General features: G+C 38.6%; 1 protein-coding gene across 1 annotated transcript; it reads right to left on the reverse strand.

The window, feature by feature from the left end:
- Nucleotides 1-334: 334 nt before the first annotated feature.
- On the reverse strand, nt 335-1,768 carry LOC122750127 (splicing factor U2AF 65 kDa subunit-like). Its single transcript, XM_043996790.1, has one exon. The coding sequence runs from the start codon at nt 1,766-1,768 to the stop codon at nt 335-337; it is 1,434 nt and encodes a 477-aa protein (XP_043852725.1).
- Between the last annotated feature and the right edge of the window lie 24,619 nt (nt 1,769-26,387).

The following is a 26,387-nucleotide window of genomic DNA, read 5'->3' on the forward strand; positions in this document are numbered from 1 at the left end:
GAAGGGCTTTGTGGTCCTGGGCTGGTGAGGAAGAGGGTCAGGAGCACAAAATTGAAAAAAGTTTTGGCCGGAAAATATAAACACGCTATGTTGCTACCGCGAGGGGAGGAGGCCCCACCCCCTCCCCCATTCGTGTGTGTGTGTGTGTGTGTGTGTGTGTGTGTGTGTGTGTGTGTGTCCGCACCCCCAGCCCCTCCCCTGCCCAGAGCTTCGGTCCCTCTGCATCCGACTCCGAGGCGCTGCTGCTTCCTTCCTCCTCTCCTGGCGGGGACGAGTAGGGGGAAGGGATGGAGGTCCCCCAAACAGCTCCGGCCCCCCTCCCCGGCTGCTTCTACTAGAAGTCCCGACGGTGGTAGGAGTCGGGGTCGCAGTACTTTGTGACAACCACTCTGTTGGCGAACTTGCGGCCGGTCAGGCCCTGCATCGCCTTCTGACAGTCCAACACGAAGGTGAATTCCACGAAGATCTTTCCACAGCCAGGGACCTCCACACCGTCCACGGGCCGGGGGATCTCGATGGACTTGACCACCCCGTACTTGCTGCACTCATCCCGCACGTCCTCCACAATCTCCTCATACTCCTCATCGTCCAGCAGCTCCTCTGGGAGCACCATGTTCATGAGGCACAGGACCTCGGTGGGGTGGCCGCTTATCTGCACCAGCGAGCTCATCAGGCCTGGGACCTGCATCGTCACCGGCGTCTGGTTTATCGTGCTCAGCGTTGCGTTCTTGGCTCCCACACTAGCCCTCTGTACCAGTAGCTTCTTATCCCCCACTTGCATCCCGTTCAGCCCCGCGATGGCCTGGTCAGTGACGTTGATGTCCACGTACTCACAGAAGGCGTAGCCCTTGGAGAGGCCCGTGGCGCTGTCTTTGACCAGGTTAAAGGCTTTGAGCGGCCCAAATGAAGTCAGCAATTCCTTAACCTGATCATCATTTAGGTAGCTGGGGAGTCCCCCAATGAACAGCTTGTGAGCAGAATCTGGGACCACAGTGGACACGACACCGGAAACATAGACAGAGGGGTTTTCGGACATGCCAGGCAGTGGCTGGTAGTCGTGGGGCCTTCGGATCTTGAGGGATTGGCCCTGGAAGATGATGCCATCAAAGGCCAAGGCCTGAGTCGTCTCATCCACTGATCGGAACTCTAGGAAGGCAAAGTTCTTATCCTGGTTAATCTGCACGGCCAAGACCGGGTTGCCAGGAGCCTGGGTAAGCCCCCCGAGGCGCATCTGGGCGTTGAAGAAATCCATCATGGCTTCCTCTGTGATGCCAAAGGGGATGTTGCCAACATAGAGTCGACGGGCCTGCCGGGTCATCTGGCTCCCCACCTTGGGCACAGGTGTGGGAGTCACTGCCAGGCCATCGGGGGTCATGGTTGGAAGTAGGGCGGTGGCTGGAATCTGACCGGCAGCTTGCATTGCTTTGTATTGCATGGGGGTGATGTGCTCAAAGCCAGGCGGAGGAACGTCCCAGTATTTACGGATCTTCTTTTTCTTCTCATGACGAAGGGAACGAATTACTCCGCCGCGTTCCTCTTTAGCGGCTCTGGTCAAAGGTTTGCTGCGCCGCCTTCGGTCGCGGGAAGCACTTCGCTGGTCAAGGTTGAGGCTATCTCCGCTATGACGCCGATGCTTCCGGTCTCGGCTGCGGCTCGGGCTCCGGCTCCGGCTCCGGCTCCGGTTATGGCTGCGTTTACGGTGACGGTTCTTGTCTCCTTCCTGCTTGTTCTCGTAGAGCTGCCCCTGGAATTCGTCGAAGTTGGACATGGTGAGGGGCGACCCGCCGGGGACCGTGCTCACACCACCTCCCACTTCCCGTCCCCCTAACTTATGGCTCTTTATAGGCTATTTGGCTTTACACACAAGTAGGCTGTTTCAGCTACAACACTGCCCTAATTATACAAGATAATGAGTCCTGGAGTCATAGAATTATAAAGTATCTTAGAGATCTTCTAGCTCCACCCCTTCTTTTTACCACCCAAGGAAACCAAGGTCTAGAGACTTGCCTGAGGTGGTTAGGGACAAAGCTGGGACTAGGCTTTCTGACTCTTAGTCCAGGACTGGTTCTCTTGTACTCTACTGTCTGATGTTGCCAATCTAATCTTTGCTACCATTTCAGGTTTTAAAGTATGAGTATCTAAAAAAAATCACATAATTTATGTGTAATTTAAAATTATAAATGTGGGTTCTAATCTGTCCCCCCAGTTTTGGGGGGGAAACTGACTAAAATCACTGATAAACGAGTTTAGGTATTCTAAGGGTTTATTGAAAAAATAGTAAAAGAAAGATTGAGAACGGATTTCCTATAACCCGGCAAATCTAGCCTACCTAATTTCCCCGCCTCGAAGCCAAAGAGGAAGAACTGCTCTCCAGCCTCCTCTTCCTGCTTCATATTCCCTCCCAGAAATGGGAGGTTCTTCAAACTGATTGGCTAGTGTCATTCAAATTCATTGGTTCACTAGGAAGGTGGTCTCAATGTAAAGTTCAAAATTTTTAGTTTCTGAGAACAATTACTTTCTTAAGTATCCTTAAGTACCAGCCAGATGTGTTTACAATCTAGTTAACCAGAAGTAAACCAGTCAGTCTCAGTCAGTCTCCTTATCTAATTCAATCACTTTAAACCAATCTCCAGGTGGGCCCCTGAGTACCTGCTAAATCTCAGCTATCACATTCCATTATCTTGACACAATTAACTCTACATTTACCAAGAACCTCTTGATATGTGATACACAGTGTTAGGCACTAGGGATCCAAATTCAATTCAATAACCATTTATTAAGCACCCCTGTGTGCCAGTCACTGGGATTAGTTACAAAGAAAGATGGAACTGCCCATGTCCTCAAAGAATGATATTTGTTTCTGTATTTAATAAAAGGATTTGCTATATCAGTTGATATAAGAATTAAAAAATATAATTTTACTATAATTTTTCATATCCATGAAAAGGCACTTTAAATAAAAATTATTATGAGTGGATATTGTCATTTTACTTTGAAAAAAATTTTTTTTTTTATGTGAGAATACAGTCTTGATGTAGTTTGATTCTTCTAGGTATTCCTAAATTCTGCTTCTTGTAGTGTTCAATAGTTGCTCAATTCTTTGAGTTGTTTCTGACTCTTTGTGACCCCTTTTGGGGGTTTTCTTGGCAAAGATACCGGAATGGTTTGCCATTTCTTTCTCCAGCTCATTTTACAGATGAGGAAACCGAGACAAACAGGGTTAAGTGATTTTCCAAGAGTCACACAGCTAGTGTCTGAGGCCAGATTTGAACTCAGGATTCCTCACTCCAAGACCAGCAGTCTGTCCACTATGCTACCTAACTGTGCATTAAATGGTTGTGTGTGCCCTTTTCATTTTATTGCTTTACAGCTGCAGAAAATCATTTACTAAAGATATACTGGAAGAACTATTGAGTCATATGTTAGGCATGCAGGGGCAGAGATTAACCCAGATATCTAATTTAGATGAGAAGCATATTGGACTTGATCTTTAGGAAGCTGAATCAGGTTTAGAATTTTCATGGAATGACAATACGGGGAGGAGGACTCAACCATTTTGAATAAGGGTCCTGGTTGATCCTTTGAAGGCTTCACTAGTTAGAGATGGGATGGCATTTGAGCATGGTGGAGTTCAGGAAAACTTTGAGGGCAACTCTTCAGTGATGATGAGTCTAGCAAGAATGAAAATCCTTCCTTCAGTCTTTTACCTGATGTCACAAAGGCTGTGAGGCCCCTGTGGCTTTCTGCAGGAGTTATGAACAAGTTGTAGGTACATTTTGTCCTTTCTTTTTGAAAGCAATCAGAGTTAAGAGACTTGCCTAGTGTCACACAGCTAATATGTATATGAGGTTGGATTTGAAATCAGTTCCTCTTGATGCCAGGGTACTCTCTCCACTGCATCACCCAGATACCGGTTGCCATTTTTAATAACACAGTGTTTTGTTCTCATGCTGAATGTAAGTTTCTTGAGGGCCAGGACATTGTTTTTATTATTATTATTATTATTACTATTTATCTTTGTTTTCCTAATCCTTACTCTGCTGCCCTATACATGCTAGGTCTTAAAAACAGAATTTGGAATGAAAGAGCTCTTGATATACTTTCTACCAGATCCCAGTGATGCAGAATACAGTTGGAATTCCTTTGTCCTTCTTGCTAGAAGGAATAATAAAGTGGGGGTGAATCATGATATAGTAAGAAAAGATCTAGCTTTGGGGTCAAAGAACTTCAGCCCAGTCTTGCTGCTGACAATTACTGTGTGTCTGTGACTTTGGGTGAGTTGATTTACTCTCCCCAGGCTTCTGTTTACTCATCTGTAAAATGAGAGGGCAACTAGGTAGTGCAGTGGTTAGAGTGCTGTTATTGGAGTTAGGAGGACCTGAGTTAAAATCTGGCCCCAGACACTTACTAGCTGTATGATCCTGGGCAGTCACTTAACCCTGTTTGCCTCATTTTCCTTATCTGCAAAATGAACTGGACAAGAAAATGGTATCTTTGCCAAGAAAATCCTAAATGGGGTCTTGGAGAGTCAGACAGGACCAAAATGATTCAACAACAACAAAAATGAGTGTTAGCCTCCAAAGTCCCTTCCAGCTCTAGTCCTGTGACCTTTCAGGAAGCCTTCTCTGACAACTCCAGGGCATAATGATATCTGTTCCATGTTAATGTATGTAACAATATACTGTTTACTACTGTCACTTTCACTCCTTTCTTCTTTCTTTTCAGACATTCCCCTAATACCGTATTCTTAATTTACCAACATTTGGCCATGAAATAATAAAATATGTTGTAAAACATGTCTCCTCTCATCTCTGTCTCCATCTCTCTCCTTTATCACGTTGCATGGGCTCAAATGTCATCCATTTCCAAACCTATAAATCTAGCCTCATTTCTCTTCTGAATTCCAGTACCATGTTTCCATCTCTTTTAGACATCTCTAATTGAATGTCTTGTAGGCATCTCAAATTCAACATGAGCAATACGGAATTCATTCTTTCTCCCTATGCCCTTCCCTCTTCCTAACCTCCTTACTTCTGTTTCGACTGCCATCAACTTCAGTCAGCTAGGTTTGCAATCTTATATCCTCTTTGCTTCTTCTTTCTTCCTCTCTAATGATATCAGTATTCTACCATTACAATATATTTCCTGTCCTTCCAACTCCTTTCCTACACTCACACAATTACCACGCTCATTCTATCCTTCTTTCCTGGACTATTACAATATCCTCATAATTGGTTTCCCTACTCCTATTCCCTATTCTCCCCAGTCTTCTCCCCTCTCTAATCCTTGTCACTGTGATATTCTTAAAGCAAAAATGTGACATTGTCACTTACCTGCTTAAGAAGCTTTAGTGGCTCCTGCCTGCCTCTACTCTCTGACTTTTTAAAAGCTCATCACAATTTGTTGTCTCCCATGGACCTTTCCAGGTTTATTACCCATTACTCTCCACATATTCAACTTTGGTGAGTTGCAAACAACTCTTGTGTACAACATTCCTTCTTTTTCTAGGCCTTGGTATAGGCTCATCCCCACAAACTCCATCCCAATCTTCAATTCATGCAATCCCTAACTCCCTTCAAAGTTCAGCTCAGGGACAACCTCCTTCCATAAAGTTATCCTGATTCCTCTCCATTTCCTGGTGCTCTCCTCTCAAGGAATTACTTTGAATCTGCTTTGTAGTGAATCTCCTCTATGTGTGTGGATCTCTCTCTCTCTCTCTCTCTCTCTCTCTCTCTCTCTCTCTCTCTCTCTCTCTCTCTCTCTCTCCCCCCCATACCTATACCCATACCCAATCTATATCTATCTACATATATACATGTGTATATGTTCTCATCTTTAACTTACTGTGTACACATTTTCCCACAATGAAATAAAATCTTTGAAGGCTGACACCATTTTCCCTTTGTACCTCCAGGACCATTAAGAGGTGGATATTTTCTTGAGTCCTTAGGAACTCTCAATACTTCCCAAAATAAGAATAATGTGCAAGAAGTAAAATAATTAGAGCTGTCTCCTCAGGCCAAGACACTAAGAAGTGTAATATGATGAATTAGCATCATAGAATGCTCATTTCTAGTCCCCAATATGATCACTCAGCACTCCCTCCCCTCCTCCACCCACCAACTCCCATACTCTGGCAGGGCAGCAGAAGCCAGCCTATGGTATTGTGCTCTGGGATCCACCCATTAATTTACGTTGTTACTTCTACAGTTTATATCACCACACCCTGCTTTTACCCTCAGTGTGGTCTGCCTAGGGTGGTAGCCCACCACAATAACATTCAACCTAAATAAAAGGGAACCTGGCTGGGTATCAGCATTTGTGGGGGACTTAACTAGCCCTCAAAAAATGGGGGATGGCATCCCTCTGGGGCCACTTCTTTCCTCTTAGAAAGTAATTGAGGTAAGGGATTGAGGTAAGTGAAAAGTGAATTTCCCAGTCAGGGAGGAGGCTGAGACTACTTTGAGTCCAGCCCTTGGGAGAATTTGACATCAAAGAGAGAGCCAATGAACAATAGGGGAATGTATGGGGAAGAAAGACCGAAATTACCAAAGATCTTGGGAGGAGGAAAACTCAGTTTAAAACTTTATGAACAGGGGCAGCTAGATGGTGCAGTGGATAGAGCACCGGCCCTGGAGTCAGGAGTACCTGAGTTCAAATCCGGCCTCAGACACTTAACACTTACTAGCTGTGTGACCCTGGGCAAGTCACTTAACACCAATTGCCTCACTAAAAAAAACAAAACAAAACAAAAACAAAAAAAAAACCTTTATGAACAAGCAGATGAATCAACTCCTCTATTAAAAGAGAAGGAGGGGCAGCTAGATGGTGCAGTGGATAGAGCACCGGCCCTGGATTCAGGAAGACCTGAGTTCAAATCTGGCCTCAGACACTTAATACTTACTAGCTGTGTGACCCTGGGCAAGTCACTTATTGTCAAGTGGAGTAGCTGACATATTACTTAGGGCTAAAATAAGGCTTTTTAAAACGATAGATATAATTTTCATGATCATTATTATGAGACAGTACACTGGACATTACTATTCTCAAATACTTTCCAAAGGGATTCTGCTTAGAGCTTGCCACTGTGAGTTGAGAAGCTTGTCCTGGGTGATACAATCATTGGGAGTTGGGGGGGGGCGGGGACTGAAACCAGGTCTTCCCAATTGAGGATATTTTCTCTCTGCTATGCATACTACCTCTCAAGAGAATTACTGTGGCTCTAAAATGTATTTTCTTCCAAGAGAATGTATATTGATGATTTTAACTGAATGTACACATAAGTGTACTCCTTTAGCAGCATATAATTTGTAAATTTTGAAGTTCTGACAAGGAAATATGATAAATACAACATTTACAGTCTTCTTAGTTTTCATTTTCTGAATAATTATGGTTATTTCTTTTGCAAGTTGTTCTCATCCTTTATTAAGTTATTATACACGAATACTTAAGGAAAACTACATAAGAGATTGTCATAAAATGCTTTCCCATCCAATTGTGAAAGTTGACACTTATAGCAATTGGCCTTTAGATGTATGTACCCAGGGGTTCAAAATTAGTGTCAGCCAGGGGGCAGCTAGGTGGCACAGTGGATCAAGCACCGACCCTGGATTCAGGAGAACCTGAGTTCAAATTTGACCTCAGAAACTTGACTCTTACTAGCTGTATGACCCTGTGCAAGTCACTTAATGCTCATTGCCCTAAAAAAATAGTGTCAGCTAAATCAAAGGATTCTGCCTTTCCCTGATGCCTGCTTCTCTCTGCCTTACTATCTTTGTATCTCTCTCTGTCTCTCCTCTGTCTTCCTCTTTCTTGTTTTTCTCTCTTTCTCTGTTTCTGTCTCTCTCTCCCCTTTACTTTTCCTGTTTCCCTGTCCCTCTATTTTCCTGAATAACTGTATATATTGCTAAGTTCCACACATGGACTCTGCCCTCAGAGTTTATCATTTCTTTGAGGATGGGGACTCATTAAAATGTGGTTGCTTGTCCTTCTTTTTGAAGGGGACCAATGAGATCATAGGGTAATGGATTGACTCATTCATGAATTGGATTTAAGTGAGGCAAAATCTAGTAGTAATGCATGGCTGTAAGAATTGGATTATAAGGAAAGCTGAGCTCCCTGCAGAATAGAATAGACACTTTGAATTGTGGTGCTAGAGAAGACTATTGAAAGTCCCTTGGACAGCAAGGAGGTCAAAGGAATCAATACTTAAAAAATAATTCAGGGTATTCACTGGGAGGTCAAATACTGAAGCTAAAGCTTAAATAATTTGGCCACATATTGAGACCACAGGACTCATTGGAAAAGACCATGATGTGGATAAAGATTGAAGGCAAAAGGAAAGGGAGTAGGCAGAGGATGAGATGGATAGATAGTGTCATGGAAACAATGAATGTGAACTTAGATTTCTGCAGGTAGTAGAGGATAGAAGGGCCTGGCTTGCTATGATCCACAGGGTCTCAAAGAGTTGAACACAGCTGAATGACTGAAGAACAACAAGAACACAATGATGATGACTCTCTTCTAGAGTCAATGAAGTCCAATGGCAGGACAAAAGCCAACACAACTGGAATTGGCCCAGGATGCAGTGAATGACCTTTGCATCTTCAATGTTTGACTGAGCTCTATGCATTCCATAACACATACTTCAGCCAACTTCATGGCCATTGGAACAAATTGTTTTTATTTGCCCATTCTTCCAGGGGAAGTCTTCACATATTGGTGGTAGACAACCCCGCAACTCACCAACAGGCTTGAGGCCTGTTGTTTACCCTAAAATTTGTTTAGCACATCTGCCAAGATGGTTTACCTGTGTGTGGTGGCTACACATATTATAGCTTCTTCGAACCACAGATGAGAGTTGGCTGAAGGTGGGCAATGTGACCCACCTGGAGATTAATCTAGACTGATTGAATCAAGTGAGAGTGATTGACTGGTGATTAGCCTACTTCAAGTTAATTGTATTGTAATCACACCTGGCTATCCCTTAAGAAGGTATTGTTCTCAGAAGCTAGACTGTGAACTCAACTTGAGAACACCTTCAAAACCAATGGATTTGGATGACGCCAACCAATCAGCTCGAAGCAGTGTGTAAGGACCACCTCTGTTCCAGACCTATAAAAAGCTTCCATAATCAGCTTGCTGGAGAATTCCTGATTAAATCAGGCTCCTGGAGGAGGACTCCAACCAGGCTGGAACTCTATGCGAGATAGGACTTTTCTTAACTTTCTGAACTCCATGTTAATACCTGTATGCTTTAATAAATGTTTAATGCCCAAAGACTGGTGCTAAAGCTTCTAATTTAAAGCGATCACACAATATAGAACTCAAATATCACAGCAACAAAGGTGCTGTTAAAAGTAACAACAAAGCACTACCTAGAAGAGTATAGGGTACATAATGATTGCTCAAAAAATGGTAAAAACGAATGAGTGAATGAACAAAGAAATGAATGAAAACTTCTTTCTAGAAAAGCTATCTCATTTCAAACTGTTAGAAAATGTCAGACTCACAAAAATGTATGGAATTTTGAAGAACAGATAATAACAGAACCTTTGGTGGAAATGAATTTATCCCTTCTCTGGTGTGACTTTATCTTACTAATATTTTGAGTTTTAGCAACTCCTGAAAAGTCTGTTCCATAGCAATCTTCTAAGACAAACAATGTTGGGAACTTTCTTATTTATTTTTAACACTAGGTGGCAGTGTTTAAATGCATTTAGGACCAAATCCTGGAAAAGGCAGTTTTTGTTCTGTTTTAAAACCCCCCCTTAATTTTTTGAATTACCACCCCCGAATTAGTAGTCTGTGCATACCCAAGTACTGTGTCCTACAGTACACTGGGTTGAGGATTAACAGTAAATTTAAATTATCATTGCTCTATCCCGAGCAAATCTTGGCTGTTACTGTATTGAGCAGTGTGGTACTTATTTCTTTTTGCAAGTGGTTACATCAGATTGTGGGGGTTTTCTGCAGGATGAATGGATATGTGCATCTTTCACTATGCAAGAGAAGCAGAGTTGTGATTCCAGGATTGTTCCTGAGAATGCAGCATGGTTTCATAGGAACAGTCCTGTTCAGAGAATTTCAATGTGTTCCTTCCAGTCTGTAGGCAGGGCTGGACTGCAACAATGGCATCTTAAAACTGTTTGTGCCAGAGAGAAGCATCTGCTGGGACACCAAGGTCCAGAGTTTTTCAAAGTGGCAGTGGGATTTTTTTTGTTTGTTTGTTTGTTTGATGAGACAATCGGGTTAAGTGACTTGCCCTGGGTCAAACAGCTAGTGTCAAGTGTCTGAGGTTAGATTTGAACTCAGGTCCTCCTGACTCTGGGGTTGGTGTTCTATCCACTGTGCCAACTAGCTGTCCCAATTTAATTGTGCCAATGAAATTTAAATTTCATTTGAGTGGTTAAATTTGGGATGGTGTAAGGAAAGAGAGAAGAGAGAGACAGACACAGACACACTGAAAATTTTCACTGGACAAAAACAGGAGATAATGCCACTATAGAAAAATGATTCAGATTAGGAGAAATATTAATAGACTAATAGCCAATTCTCTTTTCCGTTCATTCTCCACGGTTGTTAATTGAGCTTCCTCAGTTTGGACAATGATAAAATATACAAATAATCCAATCCAGTTTATTTTGTTCACTGGTCTCAAACTTGTCTGACAATCATCTTTTAACCAAATTGTGGAGTTGGTTGGTTTATCTGACCATTTGGTGAATTTTATAGTGTTGAGAAACAAGGAAATACCTGGAATAGGGGTGACAGAAGGAAAAGAGAAGCACACACCAGTATTTATCACAGGAAGATCACTTGAAGAAAAAGAGATTGTTTAACCTGGAGAAGAGAAGATCTGGGGCATATGATAACTGTCTTCATATATTTGAAGAGCTGTCATATGAGAGAAGAATTTGGATCTACTTAGAGAAAGAGAAATGAAATGGGGCCAACATTTTGGAAGTAACAGGAAGACAGATCTCAGTACTATATAAGGAACGATTTCCTGACATTGTGAAATGTCTCAAAGTAGAATGGTCTATAAGGTAGTCTCCCATTATTGGAACTGTTGAAGCAAAAGCTTGAATTGCTTTTGATACTGATCCTGTATGACATTATACATTTTTTTTTTGTGGGGCAATGGGGGTTAAGTGACTTTCCCAGGGTCACACAGCTAGTAAGTGTCAAGTGTCTGAGGTCGGATTTGAACTCAGGTACTCCTGAATCCAGGGCTGGTGCTTTATCCACTGTGCCACCTAGCCGCCCCCAACATTATACATTCTTTAGGTAGGTATCGCACTAGGTTACCCTTAGGATTCCTTCAAACACAGGGTCTGTGTTTCTTTGACATTTATACTCATTTGTTTAACAATTTATCATTGGCTAGATGAAATTTTTACTTTCAAGGAAGTTTGCTAATGGCCAATGTGCATTTTTGGCTGACCTGGTGCTTAATTACATCAGTGAAAAAGAAACAGCATTAACTTTTGTTGAATTATGAAAATATTTTATTATTTTCCAGTTACATGTAGAGATAGTTTTCAACATTTGTTTTATAAGATTACTAGTTTCAATTTTTTCCCTCCCCTCCTCCCCAAGACAGCAAGTAATCTGATATAGGTTATATATGTACAATAACATTAAACATATTTCTGCATTACTCATGTTATAAGAGAAGAATCAAAGCAAAAAAAATAACCTCAAAGAAGAAAAACATCACCAAAACCAAAAGAAATACTATGGTTAAATCTTCATCTATATTCCACAGTTCTTTTTTTTCCTGGATTTGGAGAGCCTTTTCCATCATGAGTCCTTTGGAACTATCTTGTACCGTTGTATTGCTGAGAAGAATCAAGTCTATCACAGTTGATCAACACATAATGTTGATGATACTGTACAATGTTCTTCTGGTTCTGCTCATCTAACTCAGCATAAGTTGATGTAAATTTTTCCAGGTTTCTCTGAACTCCTCCTGTTCATTGTTTCTTACAGCACAGTAGAATTCCATTACATTCATATACCACAACTTGTTCAGCCATTCCCCAATTGATGGACAACGCCTCAATTTCCAATTCCTTGCCACCACAAAAAGAGCACCTATGAATATTTTTGTACATGTGGGTCCTTTTTTATGATATCTTTGGGAAAAAGACCCAAGAGTGGTATTGCTGGGTCAAAGGGAATGCACAGCTTTATAGCCCTTTGGGCATAATTCCAAATTGTTCTCCAGAATGGTTGGATCAGTTCACAGCTCCACCAGCAATGCATTAGTGTTCCAATTTCTTCACAGCTTCTCCAACATTCATTATCTTCCTTTTTTGTCATATTAGCCAATCTGATAGGTGTCAGATGGTACCTCAGAGTTGTTTTAATTTGCATTTCTCTAAAGAATTAACTTTTGAGATTAATTCTACAAAGGACTAATATGTCCTATGGAGCCCAAATTATTCTGATTACATTTAATTTTTTTTAACGAGAGTCAATGTAGTGTAATGGATAGGAAACTGGATTTGGAGTTAAGAAGACCTAGGTTTATACTCTCTCAGATACTTGTTAACTATGTAATCTTGAGTCAGTTACTTAAGCTATCTGTGCCTCCGTTTACTCATCTTCAAAATAAAAGGTTTGAACCCAGTGATCTTTAAGATCTCTTTTGCCCTGAAATATAAGATTCCATGATTCACATGCCTTAATTTATTCACCAACAATAATTTTTGCCCTTCCTGGATGCATCCTCAGGATGGCTTTTGACCACTGTTTAACCAGGCAGTATGACAATTATATCTGGATTGCAAAATAAAAATACTCCTACTGGAGGAGAGAACAGTTAAGTAAAGTAAAGATATTGTTGTTGGTAGCATTGTAGTACTACCTACACACACACACACACACACACACACACACATATACATATACATATATAATATTTGAACGTCCCAATTTCCCTCCAGGAATTGCTGCATATATTGCAATATTTTCATATGGTTTGGGATGGCAGCACTTACGGAATCTCATGGAAAAACTGGCAATAGCTCATCTCTTGAATTATTTGAAAGAAGCATAATTCATAAAAACACTATCTTGTCTATTTTGATGGCTTATTTCTAATTTATCAATTCATGAAATGGCCTGATATTTAAATATTAGTCAAATTCCATAGACCTATAAACACTTTGAAAAATCCACAATTTCATTACTTTTGGGTATACCTCCCACCACCAGAGATTACAAGCCCTTTTCTCCTTTTTTTGAGCTATGTTGTTTTTCAGTCACTCAGTCATGTCTGACTATTTGTGATTCCTTATGGGGTTTTCTTGGCAAAGATACTGTATTGCTTTGCCATTTCCAGTATGAAAATTACTTTTCATGGTAGAGAAAATACAAATAAAAACTGATTGAATAGTTTTTTCTTCTCTTCACTTTCAGTTATCATTCCTTCACCTCAATGATCATTGTCTTCCTTCTCTGATCTCTCTTGTTGCCTAGTCCTTTTCTATATTCTTGGTATCTACCACAAGTTTTAGTAAGCCCTTTTCACACTAAGAAACTTGATTTAGAGCAAGGAATACCTGGGTTTGCATCCTACCTCAGACACTTATTGACTGTCACTTAACCTTTTTGTGCCTTGGTTTTCCTCATCTGCAAAATGAGGAGTTTGAACCTGATGACCTTTGAGATCCTTTCTTCTCTGAAATCTGAGATTCTATGATTCCCATGCCTTAGTTTATTCACCAGCAATAATATTTGCTCTTCCTGGCTTCATGTTTGGTTATCGCATAGATCAAAGTTCTTAAGTCTTTCAAAGTTGTTTTAACAGTGTTGTTATCTTATAAATTGTTTTCTTGGTTCTGCTCACTCCATTCTGTATCATTTCAGATAAATCTCCACAGCTTTCTCTGGACTCACCCATTATGGCACAATAGTATTTGATTACATTCATGTGCCATATTTGTTCAACCATTCCCCAACTGCTCACCCCTTTACTTTCTAGTTCTTTACCACTATGAAAACAGCTTCTGAAAATTTTTTGTACATATCGATACTTTCCCTCTTTTGTTGATCTCTTTACAGCAGAGACCTACTAGAGGTAACATTATTATTAGTATTAGTGACATTTGGAAAATGTCACTAATAGTAATAATTGCAAATTACTTTCCAGAATAGCAGTTCCTATTCACAGCTCTACCAAGATTACATTAATATACCTGTTTTCCTGCAATCCTCTCCTACATTTGTTGTTTCCCTTTTTTTGTTCTCTTTGCCAATTCTATGGGTGTGAAATGAAACCTCAGAGTAGCTTTAATTTGCATTTCTCTTATTATTAGTAATTTGGATAATTTTTCATATAACTATTAAAAACTCAGAATTCTTCCTTTGAGAACTGCCTGTTCAAAACCTTTTAATTTATCAAAGGAGGAAAGATTTTTGTTCTTGAATCTATTCCTTATATATCTTGAAAATAGATCTTTATTAGAGAAACTTAATGCAAAAAATTTCCTAATTACCTGTTTCTCCTTTAATTTTATCTACATTAGTTTTGTTTGTGTAAAAAACTTTTTAATGTTATGTAATCAAAATTGTCTAGTTTATCTTCTTTAATTATCTCTAACCCTTGTTTGGATATGAATTCTTTGTTCCTCTAATTTCTCTATGCTATAAACTTTTATATTTAGTCCATGGGTATTATCCTAGTTACAAATATTTTATATTTATATTTAGTCCATTGGTATTATTCTAGTTACAAATCATATCCAATCAAGACTCAATTAAACCTATGATGATGAATTTACCTACACTATGCTGTATGTGCCTTTATAAATTCTCCCCTTTCTTTACCATAGTTATCTAATTCATAAGCATATCATATTCCAATAGCATAATCCAATTTCACTGTGATTTATAAAAACACCTTAGTTGTGGGGCAGCTAGGTGGCACAGTGGATAGAGCACCGGCCCTGGAGTCAAGAGTACCTGAGCTTTATATCTGGCCTCAGACACTTAACACTTATTAGCTGTGTGACCCTGGGCAAGTCACTTAATCCCAATTGCCTCACTAAAAAAACAAAAAAAAAAACAAAAACAACAACAACAACAACAAATCTTAGTTGTTAGCAGGGTGAACCAGGTGTGGTAGAGCAAGAGAAATAAAGGAGTAGAAATAGAATGCTCCATCATACCCCTGTGCTATGAGAACATTTAGGAGCTAAGAAACTGCCACTCAGCTGTGAACATTGCTGAGATCACTTGAACCTTTGGCTTACCTTACCTATTAAACAACATCAACCTTTATTTAGGCCAGTAATAATGAGCTTCATTTTTTTCTAAATGTTTTTAGTCTATCAGAAATTCTCCACCAATAGAATAATATCCAATATAGTGATTCAGTGTCAGTTTCTTTTTCCCCGCCATGGGCTCCATTATAAAACAGTGGGTGTTTTGAGTCTATATAGAATAACAACAGAGCTAAATCTATTCTGAAAGCAACATTTTTAGAAATTAATTCAGGTTGCTGATAGAGACAAAAAATGTAACAATTATACCTGTGCACCATATAGCTCTGAAACAAAGATAGAACCATTCATAAAATATAAGTGGAAAAAATTTCAAAGATAATCTAGTCTCATTCTACTAATGAGAAAACTAAGAGTCATGGAGTGGTTATCCAAGAATCCTCAGATGTGAGATCAGGAAGACCTAGGTTCAAATTCTGCTGGCTGTTATGTATCCTCTCTGAGTCCCATTTCCTGATTTTCAAAATGGAGGTAAAACCTCACCTGGTTGTAAGGATCAAATGAGATAATGTACATATAACACTTTGCAAGCCTTGGTGAATTATACAGGATGGACCAAAAGTCATGAAGGGGTCTGATATTGTAATAACTTTTTGAAAATTATTTCTTCTTTTTTCCTATATATAAATATATATATGTATATATATATATTTCCTATCATATACACTGCATATGATGCTATGGTATTGTAAATTAAAAAATAAAGGCATTATTAAATATTGAAAGCCCTTTATGACTTTATGACTTTTGGCCCACCAGCTAAAAATATCAGTTATTATTATTAAATTTAAAATTCAGCATTTTTCTATTGATGGCATCGGGGCAGCTGGGTGGCGCAATGGATAAAGCACCGGCCCTGGATTCAGGAGGACCTGAGTTCAAATCCGGCCTCAGAAACTTAACACTTACTAGCTGTGTGACCCTGGGCAAGTCACTTAACCCCAATTGCCTCATCCCCCCAAAAAAGTCATTAAATCTATTGATGACATCTATTGCCATCTTTAATATTAGAACTTGAATATAATAAAACTTGAATATTAGAAATGATTACTGAATCTTAATACCTAAATATATTTTTGCAGGTGTGCATGTTTGATAAACATAATAATATAGACATTACTTTAATGTGTTAATTGCTATAAACTATAAACTGTGAACTATATAAATGATACTAAACTCTGGTTACCTATATGGGAGCTACTATTTGGGTAGTAAAAATGTCAACAGTAAATGATTTAGAATAGCCAACACTAATCCAAGTCTGATGTCTCTAGAGATTTCAAAATACTTTGAGGTATGAATTATTGAATTTTAATTACTTTGTCTCTATGCATCACTTAGATTTAATGGAGCACATTTTATTGGGCATCACCCATAACATCTCTTGCATTTATCCAGGTCAACAAGTGGGTGGTTCCCCCGCCACACACACACACAGTGTACTGGGATATGGCTTCTTTGTTTCTTATCCCTAATTTGCCACTTACTCTTCATGGAATTTTTGGGTCAGTAACTTTGTAAAATGAAGAAGTTGAAGGCACTTGCCAACCACCCAGTTTCCAGGGTGCTGTGAGAAGTAAGAAGTCAATCCAAATTGGAGTTCTTGGCAAACATTTAGAGAAAGGTCTTAGTTGAATAATTGGTTAAAAAAAGAAAAAAAAGTAAAAAGAAAACCCACACCCAAAACTAGAGCAATTAACAAAAAAGGAACCTAAATCATTTTTGTAAGTTTCTAAAATTTGGTAGTTTAAATCTATGTATTAATGATGGTAAGTGGAAACTTTTATATTAATTATGTATCTTTGATTCTTATCCCACTCTACCTAAACAAAAGGCATCTGAATAATTTATAAGATAAGACCAGGAATATTGGATGACATGCTTCAAGAACTTTTTCACCACCCTTTTTATTTCCCTCTTCCTCAAATAAAGCCTCTAGCAAGGCATGCTATAAAACTTAGAAGGCAGGGATGCTTTGGAGATTATCCAAACAAATAATTAATAACTTTCATCTATTCATAAGACTGTCCCTAAAATAAACTCACAGGGGGAGAAACACTAATCATGGGGATATTAAATACTATAATGAAACACAGGATAGCAGATTGTCCCTTGCTGGCAGGGGTGGGAGAACCAGGGGGAAGGGAGACTTGGTTTTATATTATTGATTTCCTTATTAATATGTTCATGACTTTACCATGGTTACATAATACAAACTCAACATTTTATTCAAGCCCAACATTTAAAAGTCATCTTTAAAAAAGTCATCTTTTAAATCCTCAAAGGGTACTAGGAAATGTAAAATTAGGAAAAAAAGGCTATATATCAGGTTCAGATATAGGTTATGTGTACATAGATAAATGTGTGGGATTTTTCTATAGGAAGGGTGAACTCCAAGCTAATCTTAATAACTATCCTGTTTCTTATCACTAAATATCTACCTGTGGCACTATGGATGTAGTATATGCTAAAGAGAAATGATACACCACAGAATAGAGAACTAGAACTAATCACTTATTTGAGCTGGAAGGTTCCTTAAAGATCAAAGAGATTGATGTCATTGTTTTAGAGATGAATGAAGCCCAGAGAGGAGAAAGGACTTGTCCAAGGTCAGACAACTAGGTCTTTTGACTTTCAGACCATTGTTCTTTCCACAACAGGATTATTCTGGCAGCCTGAGGTTAAATTCAATTTAATTTATTAAATTCAATATGTCGATTTGTTTTCCAAAAACAGGGGGGAGGTGCTATATATGGACAAAGAGCCTAAAGCATGGAAGGATGTTGCATTCTGTGCCAGTTAATCATTTTGAGTTATAGTTGATCATGGCCCTGGGTGATCTCAATGGAGCAAAGAACTCTCAAAAGGGCTGTTCAGACAACTTCTGGTCCACTTCAGGTGGTCAGAGGATTTTCCTTGCATCAAGAGGGTTTGTGCCTACCAAGTAAGGGTGAGTATGATGTAATAAAAATAGTGTTGAACCTGGAGTGTGGAGTTCTGAGTTTAAATTCTGACCAGCTAGTTGCATGACCACAGGCAAATCAATCTCTCTAGGCTTCAGTTTCCTTGGATGTAAAATGGGGTTTATAGTATATACATTTTATATGTGGTTGTTGCAAGGAAAATGTTTGGTAAGCCTCAAAGTACTGCACAATTGTATATTGTTATTTGTAATAATAAGAGGCCATAGCTGTTCCCAGACTCTTGGATGAGAGGTTATTTCCACAAGCCAACCATAGTTAGATTATGACTTAGCAGGGAAGTTGGATATCAACTAATCTGAACTATTTCATAGAATGTTCCACAGGTGGTCAGCTAGTCTTTGCTTGAACCATACCTGCCACACAAAATTCATTATGTAATAATTTCATTTTTGACACAGATCTCAATATTAATAATACTGAAATTTTATATAGAGCTTTAATGTTTTTACAACTTTGTGAAAATATTATTTAATTTAATCCTGGCAACAACCCTCTGAGGAGAGTGCTGTTACCCCAATTTTATAGGTAAAAATGATTAAATGGAAAGAAATTCAATGAAGAAGCTATGTCCCAATGGATAGAGTGCTATTATCAGGAAGACTTGAGTTCAAATGTGACCTCAGAGACTTATGAGCTGTGTGAAACTGGACAAGTTTCTTAACCGATATTTATCTCAGTTTCCTCAACAGTGAACTAGGGATAATAATGGTCCCACTCTACTGGGTTGTTGTGAGGCTCAAATGAGACAATATTTGTAAAGCACTTAGCACAGTACTTGACACATAGTAGGTGCTAACTAAATGCTTGTTTTCTTTCTTCCTTTCTCCCTCCCTTCCTTTCTTCTTTCCTTGATCACACAGCTAGTAAGTGTCTGAGATAAGGTTTGTGCCCAGATCTTCCTGACTCCAAGACCAGTGAATGATCTCTTAGAAAGTTCTTCCCAATCTACAATGTTCCAAAAGCTTTAAAAGCTTAAAAGTGCAAAAAGGCTTTTGGAAGGCTCTGAAGATCTTAAATCTGTCTCCCTATGATTTGTACCCTCTGGTCCTAGTCTTCCTCTTGAAGCCACACAGAATATTTAATTCCTCTTCTACAGGCTAGCTCTTCAAAGACTTGAAGACAGTTAACATGCACCCCAAGTGTCTTCTTTTTTCTAATCTAAGCATGTTCAGTTCCTTCAGTTGCTTCTTGTAGGGCAGGGTATTGTTTAAACACAATGCTACAGGTTATCTGAGACTGTTTTAACAGTATCCTTAGGATACCCCCAAAACTTATCACTTTTCAAGAAGCCAAGAACCAAGAAGAACTTGTGGAAAACAAAGTGGAAATTCTGGAAAGTGCTGGTGTAAAAGGGACAATAGGGTCACATGCAGTTTAGCATAGTTTTTTATTACATGTCCTATTTTTGTCCTGTGTGATACTTATTTGGATTTCATTGTGCTCATTGTGAAGCATTTGTTCTGTGGCTGGGAGTTTAATTATTTAGTTATTTATGAGTGCATCTGGGCGTAAGTGCCACAGTTTTATTTCTGTGACAAATTCATGGTCAGTGAATTTTAGTAATTAATGAATAAATTATTTCTCCTCCATAAATGCCTCTGCAATTTGTGATTTCCATAACAATTTATGATAATCCAAGAAAGGTTTTTTATTAATCGAAAAGTCCTGTGCTAAATGGAATCAAGAAAGATAAGTTTATATTGCTTTAATTAACAATGTTAATTAATATTCAGTATGCATATGGTATTGAACTGGCATTATTTGATTAGCTTCTGGTTGCTCGATAGCCACATCATATATGAATGAACCTTATTAAAATACATTTGGATCATTTTGGAGGATGAATTTCTACATGACTAAGAACTCTTTAGTCTCTCTAGTAATCGTTTGGGTATACTTCTTGGACCCCTATTTATATGAAATAATATTCATGGTGTCTCAAAAGTCTTAGTGTAGGCATAGTGGATAAAGCACTGGCCCTGGATCCAGGAGGATCTGAGTTCAAATCTGGCCTCAGAGACTTGACACATACTAGCTGTGTGACCCTGGGAACGTCACTTAACCCTCATTGCCCTGCAAAAAAACCCAAAACAAACAAACAAAAATTCTTAGTGTAGTTTTAAGCTTTTGAACTATATGTAAAACGATTCATAAAACTTAAAGCACTATATAAGTGCTAGTTATTATTATTATTACTATTATTATCATTATTATTAATATTACCCACTAAAATCAGTACTTTTGTTTGGACTATTAATGTGTTTATTTTCCCAAAGAAAATCTTTACAAAAATTATTTTAAGGGTCAAGAGTTGGTAAGAACTTCACTATTTCAGTGTGTAGCCTTAGTTATTAAATTTTTAAAAACCTAGTAAATATTTCTTAAATACCTACCATATGTGATGAATGTGTGAAATTTTGGTGACACAAAGACAAAAAGGAACTAGTCCTTGCCATCAAAGATGGGTAACCACAGAGTAATTTCAGGAGGAAGAGAACACTAATAGCTGTGAATAAAAGAAAGCAAGGAGATCAATTAGGAATATACTGCAGTAGTCCAGGGGGAAGTAATAAAGGTCTAAAGTAGAGTGTTGGCTATGCGTGAGGAAGGATGTGCGAAATGTTGCCAAGATTTAGCAACTACTTGAGCTATGGGGGAGAGGGGAAAAGGCAAGGATGACTCTAAGGTTGCAAACAGGTACATCTGAAGGAGTATAGAACCTCCAAGAGAGATGTAAGGGAGTTTGGAGAATTATTAATAAAGATCAGAACCATAATATTCCATCACATTTGAATCACCCTCTAGTTAAGAGAAAAATACAGCATTATTTGGATTCCAATTTGAACCTTTGTCTTTCTTTTTGAAATTCTCTTTCCAAATCTCAGCAATTCATCAGTTTACTGGTAGCACCCATCCCTCCTTCCATTCTAAAATTAAGCAATACATAGATCAAAGCAATAAAATCTATAGTGTTTATTCATGTGACAAAATTTTTTTAAACTACTTAAACAGAAATTAGATTAACTTTATGGGATAGAATAAGCTTCTTCCCCAGTTGGGCAGGGAGGGAGGAGATCAGGTAATGATTATGGTTTACTGTCTGATAACTATTCACTCAGGAAGAAAATCAGTTGACTTTTCATAGCCTCCAGCTGTCCCATTCTGGTTATTAAAAGAAAAGATAGGTCTGTCTCTATGTCTCTCCCCGTTTCTCTTTTGCTGTCTGTCTGTCTATATATCTGTCTCTCTTTGTACTCCTTCAGTGGCTCTCTGAATAGGAAGAAGAAATGCTGGATTGCAGTTCCCAGAAGTTCATGTATCTAATTTCTTGTCTCTGCCTACAGTCTGGTTCTTTAGCAATCTGCTACATGTATATGCTCAGCAGCAGTATGAGTAGGAGTGGAGAAACCAAATGCCAGTGATAAGCCATGGTAGGTTATAGCTGATGAAAGGACAATGAAGCAAGTTAGTCAAGGGTATCTTTAAATACATGGTTGAACTGGTGAGTCATAAACTTAAGTCTATGAAAGAAGGCTAGTGAGGTCAGAACTGGAGAGATGGACTGGGGAAACAGGTGGTATAGAGGTAGACATTCATGGATAATAGTAAGATTTAAGATGTGACTATTCATGTGAATTATTGAGGGAGAGTAAAGGTTGTAGGTCAAGCAAGTTGTTGAGCCAGGAAGCAAGGGTGCATGAAGGAATATAAGGGTATAAACCTGAAGTCCGAGCATGAATTCTGGGTCTGGGATTGAAAGGGAATCTGTACACTTGGTGATGTACACCTTGAAGAAGTGACTTCCAGTTAATATGGTTGAGTGAATAGAAACAGGATTGACTAACTCCCATATATGGATTCCAGAAAAGTTAAAAAAGGGCTCCAGACAAAATAATGATTAAGAAATAGAGAGAAACCATAGTGAGCACCTTAATCCAATTTAGGTTGACCAAAAGGGACACCTGTAAAACTGTAGGTACTAAGGAAAGGCCCAGTCAGAGATGACGGGTTAAAGAAAGCATGAGATTTGAAAATTTTCCAACTCTAATAGCTAAGGATTTCTTTAGCCCAGAAGCCTAAGGGCAGTCACGCATATCTATTCTCATGTGCTTGGAAGACTAGAGTGCTCCAGGAAAGAATTCTCTAGGGAAGTTAAACATCCAAGATTCTCAGGTTCCACATATGGAAATTGGAGTTGGCAAAGATTCTAAGAATGAGCAGCAATCAGTAGGTGTGCAGAAAGGACTCTGAAAGTTTGCAACTAGCTGGCACACAACTATCATAAAGATCTCAATGCTCTATGTGGAGGATATAGGCAAACCTGAAACCTGTTAGTACTTTGTCCATAGCAGACACATTTCATAGCAAGTAGCATGAATAACAGGATCCCAGGTAATACAGATTAAGATTAAAAAGTAGTCCCCTAAACCACAAATATGCAGAAGCAGTTGGAGCCTGACCTTGACAAAAGTCTTATTCCAGGAATTAAAGCTAGAAATATGAATAAACTTCATCAACAATAAAGCAGTTTTGCTCATGGATAGGCAGAGCTAATATAGTAAAAATGACAATACTGCCTAAATTAATTTACTTATTCAGTGCCATACCAATCAGACTACCTAAAATTATTTTATACAGCTAGAAAAAATAATAACAAAATTCATCTGGAAAAACAAAAAATCAAGAATATCCAGGGAAATAATGAAAAAAAATTCACAGGAAGGTGGGTTAGCGGTACCAAACCTGGAGCTTTACTATAAAGCGGCAGTCATCAAAACTATCTGGTACTGGCTAAAAAATAGAGTGGTAGATCAATGGAATAGGCTAGGCTCAGGAAATGCAGTAGTAAATGACACTAGTAATGTAGTGTTTGATAAACCCAAAGACTCCAGCTTCTGGGATAGGAACTCAGTATTTGACAAAAACTGCTGGGAAAACTGGAAGATAGTATGGCAGAAATTAGGCATAGACCAACATCTTACACCTTATACTAAAATAAGGTCAAAATGGATACATGATTTAGACAAAAGAGGTGATACCATAGGTAAATTAGGAGAGAAAGGAATAGTGTACCTATCAGATCTTTGGAAAGGAAAACAGTTTTTGACCAAACAAGAGATAGAGTATATTATAAAATGCAAAATGGATGATTTTGATTATATTAAATTAAAAAATTTTTGTACAAACAAAAGCAATGCATCCAAAATTGGAAGGGAGGCAGAAAGCTGGGAAACAATTTTTGAGGCCAGTGCTTCTGATAAAGGCCTCATCTCTAAAATATATAGGGAATTAAATCAAATTTATAAGAATCCAAGTCATTCCCCAATTGAGAAATGGTCAAAGGATATGAACAGGCAGTTTTCTGATAAAGAAACCAAAGCTATCTATTCCCATATGAAAAAATGCTCTAAATCTCTAATGATTAGAGAGATGCAAATTAAAACAACTCTGAGGTACCACCTGACACCTATCAGATTGGCTAAAATGACAAAAAAGGAAGATAATAAATGTTGGAGAGGCTGTGGGAAAATTGGAACACTAATGCATTGTTGGTGGAGCTGTGAGCTGATCCAACCATTCTGGAAAGCAATTTGGAATTATGCCCAAAGGGCGATAAAGCTGTGCATACCCTTTGACCCAGCAATCCCACTTTTAGGTCTTTTTCCCAAAGAAATCATGGAAGGGGGAAAGGGACCCACATGTACAAAAATATTTATAGCTGCTCTTTACGTGGTAGCAAGGAATTGGAAGTTGAGGGGGTGCCCATCAATTGGGGAATGGCTGGACAAGTTGTGGTATATGAATACAATGGAATACTATTGTGCTGTAAGAAATGATGAGCAGGAAGAGTTCAGAGAAACCTGGAGGGTCTTACATGAGCTGATGATGAGTGAGATGAGCAGAACCAGAAGAACATTGTACACAGTATCATCAACATTGAGTGTTGACCTGCTGTGACGGACTATATTCTTCTCACCAATGCAATGGTACAGAAGAGTTCCAGGGAACTCATGATAGAAGAGGATCTCCAAATCCAAGAAAAAAAAGAAAGAAAGAACTGTGGAGTATAGATGCTGATTGAACCATATTATTTCTTTTGTTTTGGGTGCTGTTGTTTTTTTTTTTCTATTTTGAGGTTTTGCATCACTGCTCTGATTCTTTCTCTTGTAACAGGATTAATGCAGAAATAGGATTAATGTTATTATGTGTATATATATATCTATATGTATATGTATAGAGATATATAGATATAACCTATATCAGATTACCTGCTGTCTAGGGGAGGGGGGAAGGAGGGGAGGGAGGGAGAAAAATCTGAAATTGTAAAGCTTGTATAAACAAAAGTTGAGAACTATCTTTACATGTAACGGAAAAAATAAAAAACCTCATACATTAAAAAAAAACAAAAAAACAATAAAGAAGTTTTATGGATCCAGGAATATTCAAGACAATTGCTTAGAGAAAAAGTAATTTAATAGGGACTATATGCAGAGCCCCAAATAAGTGTATGGTATGGCCACAAAATCTATTAGAATTCTTGGAAGAGATGAAACTATAAGAAAATAATTGTTAATAATTGATTTTGGGGAGACCTGGGGATCAGTTCTTTCTTTTTCCATCCCCTCCTTACTCTCCCACTCCAGAAAGTGAGTTGTCTTTGAGAAACTTCATAAAATCTCACCTGGGAGAAACCCAAGGGAACAAAAGGAATGGAGATAGATTCTTTTGTCTAGATTGTAGAAGGATTCTTGGAATTACACTACACCTAGATAATGGACTTTGCCCTAAGCAACTTGAGTGAGGGGTTTTGCTTTTCTTTCCCTGATGTCATCTCTAGATTCATTATAATATAAACCATGTCAAGCCATGTCAACTAATAGATTTAAATAATGCCAACCAATTAGATTTGTTTGATGTATGATGACCCAATTAACTTTGATCAATGTATAATGACCCCTCCCTTGGAAGATGCCATGGGAGGGCTTCTGGGTTGTCTTCTTGGTATTTCTTGATTCTCTGAAACCACATGGTCTCAATCAATCTCTCTCTCTCTCTCTCTCTCTCTCTCTCTCTCTCTCTCTCTCTCTCTCTCTCTCTCTCTGTCTCTCTCTCTCTCATATCCTTGACACTGTATGCTGTCTCCCAGGGAGACCACATGGGTTTCTTGGGGGCTTTTCTCATGCTCACACTCACTGGAATGCTGAAGCTCTCTTCTTGCCTTCTTTCTCTACCACGTGGCCTGAGACCATGAAAACTTCGGGGGACACATGGTCAATCCTTTACTGGTATAATATTGATAAATTAATAATATGCAAAACTGATGTCTATGGTAATTATTTTTTAATGTAACAAACCAAAAGGATATAAAAATGAAATGAGCATCCTAGAGGAAAGAATTGGAGGGAGAATTACAAATTAGCAAAGGAGGTCCAAAATCTTACCCAAGTAATATTCCTTTGAAATTAGAATGGACCAAACAGAAACCAATGACTTTGTGAAATAAAGAATAAAAAGGGAAAAATCATTAGATTAAAAAATAAAATTCAGTGTATTTTTTATGAAAAACAATGGATCTAGAAAAGAATTGAAGAATAAATAATTTAAGAAATATTGAATTATCTTAAATCCATGACAAAAAATGAGAGCCTGGATACTCTATTTCAAGAAATATTTTTTAAAAATTCTCAGATTTATTTTGCCAGAATAGTGTGAAAACAGTTTCACTTTTGTCTTTGCAACCCCAGTGTCTAGTACATAATGGATGCTTAATAAATGTTTTTTGGTTGATATGGTTTATTAAATCTAGGGGTTTCTTATGCCTGGGCCCTTGGGGTTTGGATTGAAGTTAAACCCAGAGCTAGCTCTATAACCTTATAAATTAGAGGATGAGGCTTTCCCTGAAATTAGCCAGAATATGGAACAAATAATCAGCTCACAGTCTCCAAATCCTAGAAAGTACATGCCTTCTAGTATTTTTGGTACCCCGAGACTAAAGATCTCCTTTGAATTTGGTCCCTTTCAGTATAGATTCCCTGCTGCTTACTGAGTGTCACTTCAAGATCCATGAAGCTCTGAGGTCAATTTAGGAATGGGAACCAATCTTAGATTT

This window comes from Dromiciops gliroides, chromosome 3 (genome assembly GCF_019393635.1).
Source record: "Dromiciops gliroides isolate mDroGli1 chromosome 3, mDroGli1.pri, whole genome shotgun sequence".
Lineage (NCBI taxonomy): Eukaryota > Metazoa > Chordata > Mammalia > Microbiotheria > Microbiotheriidae > Dromiciops > Dromiciops gliroides.

Bases quoted from the DNA above. Each gene is read 5' to 3' on its own strand.
- LOC122750127 (XM_043996790.1), bottom strand. From the start codon at position 1,768: ATGTCCAACTTCGACGAATTCCAGGGGCAGCTCTACGAGAACAAGCAG.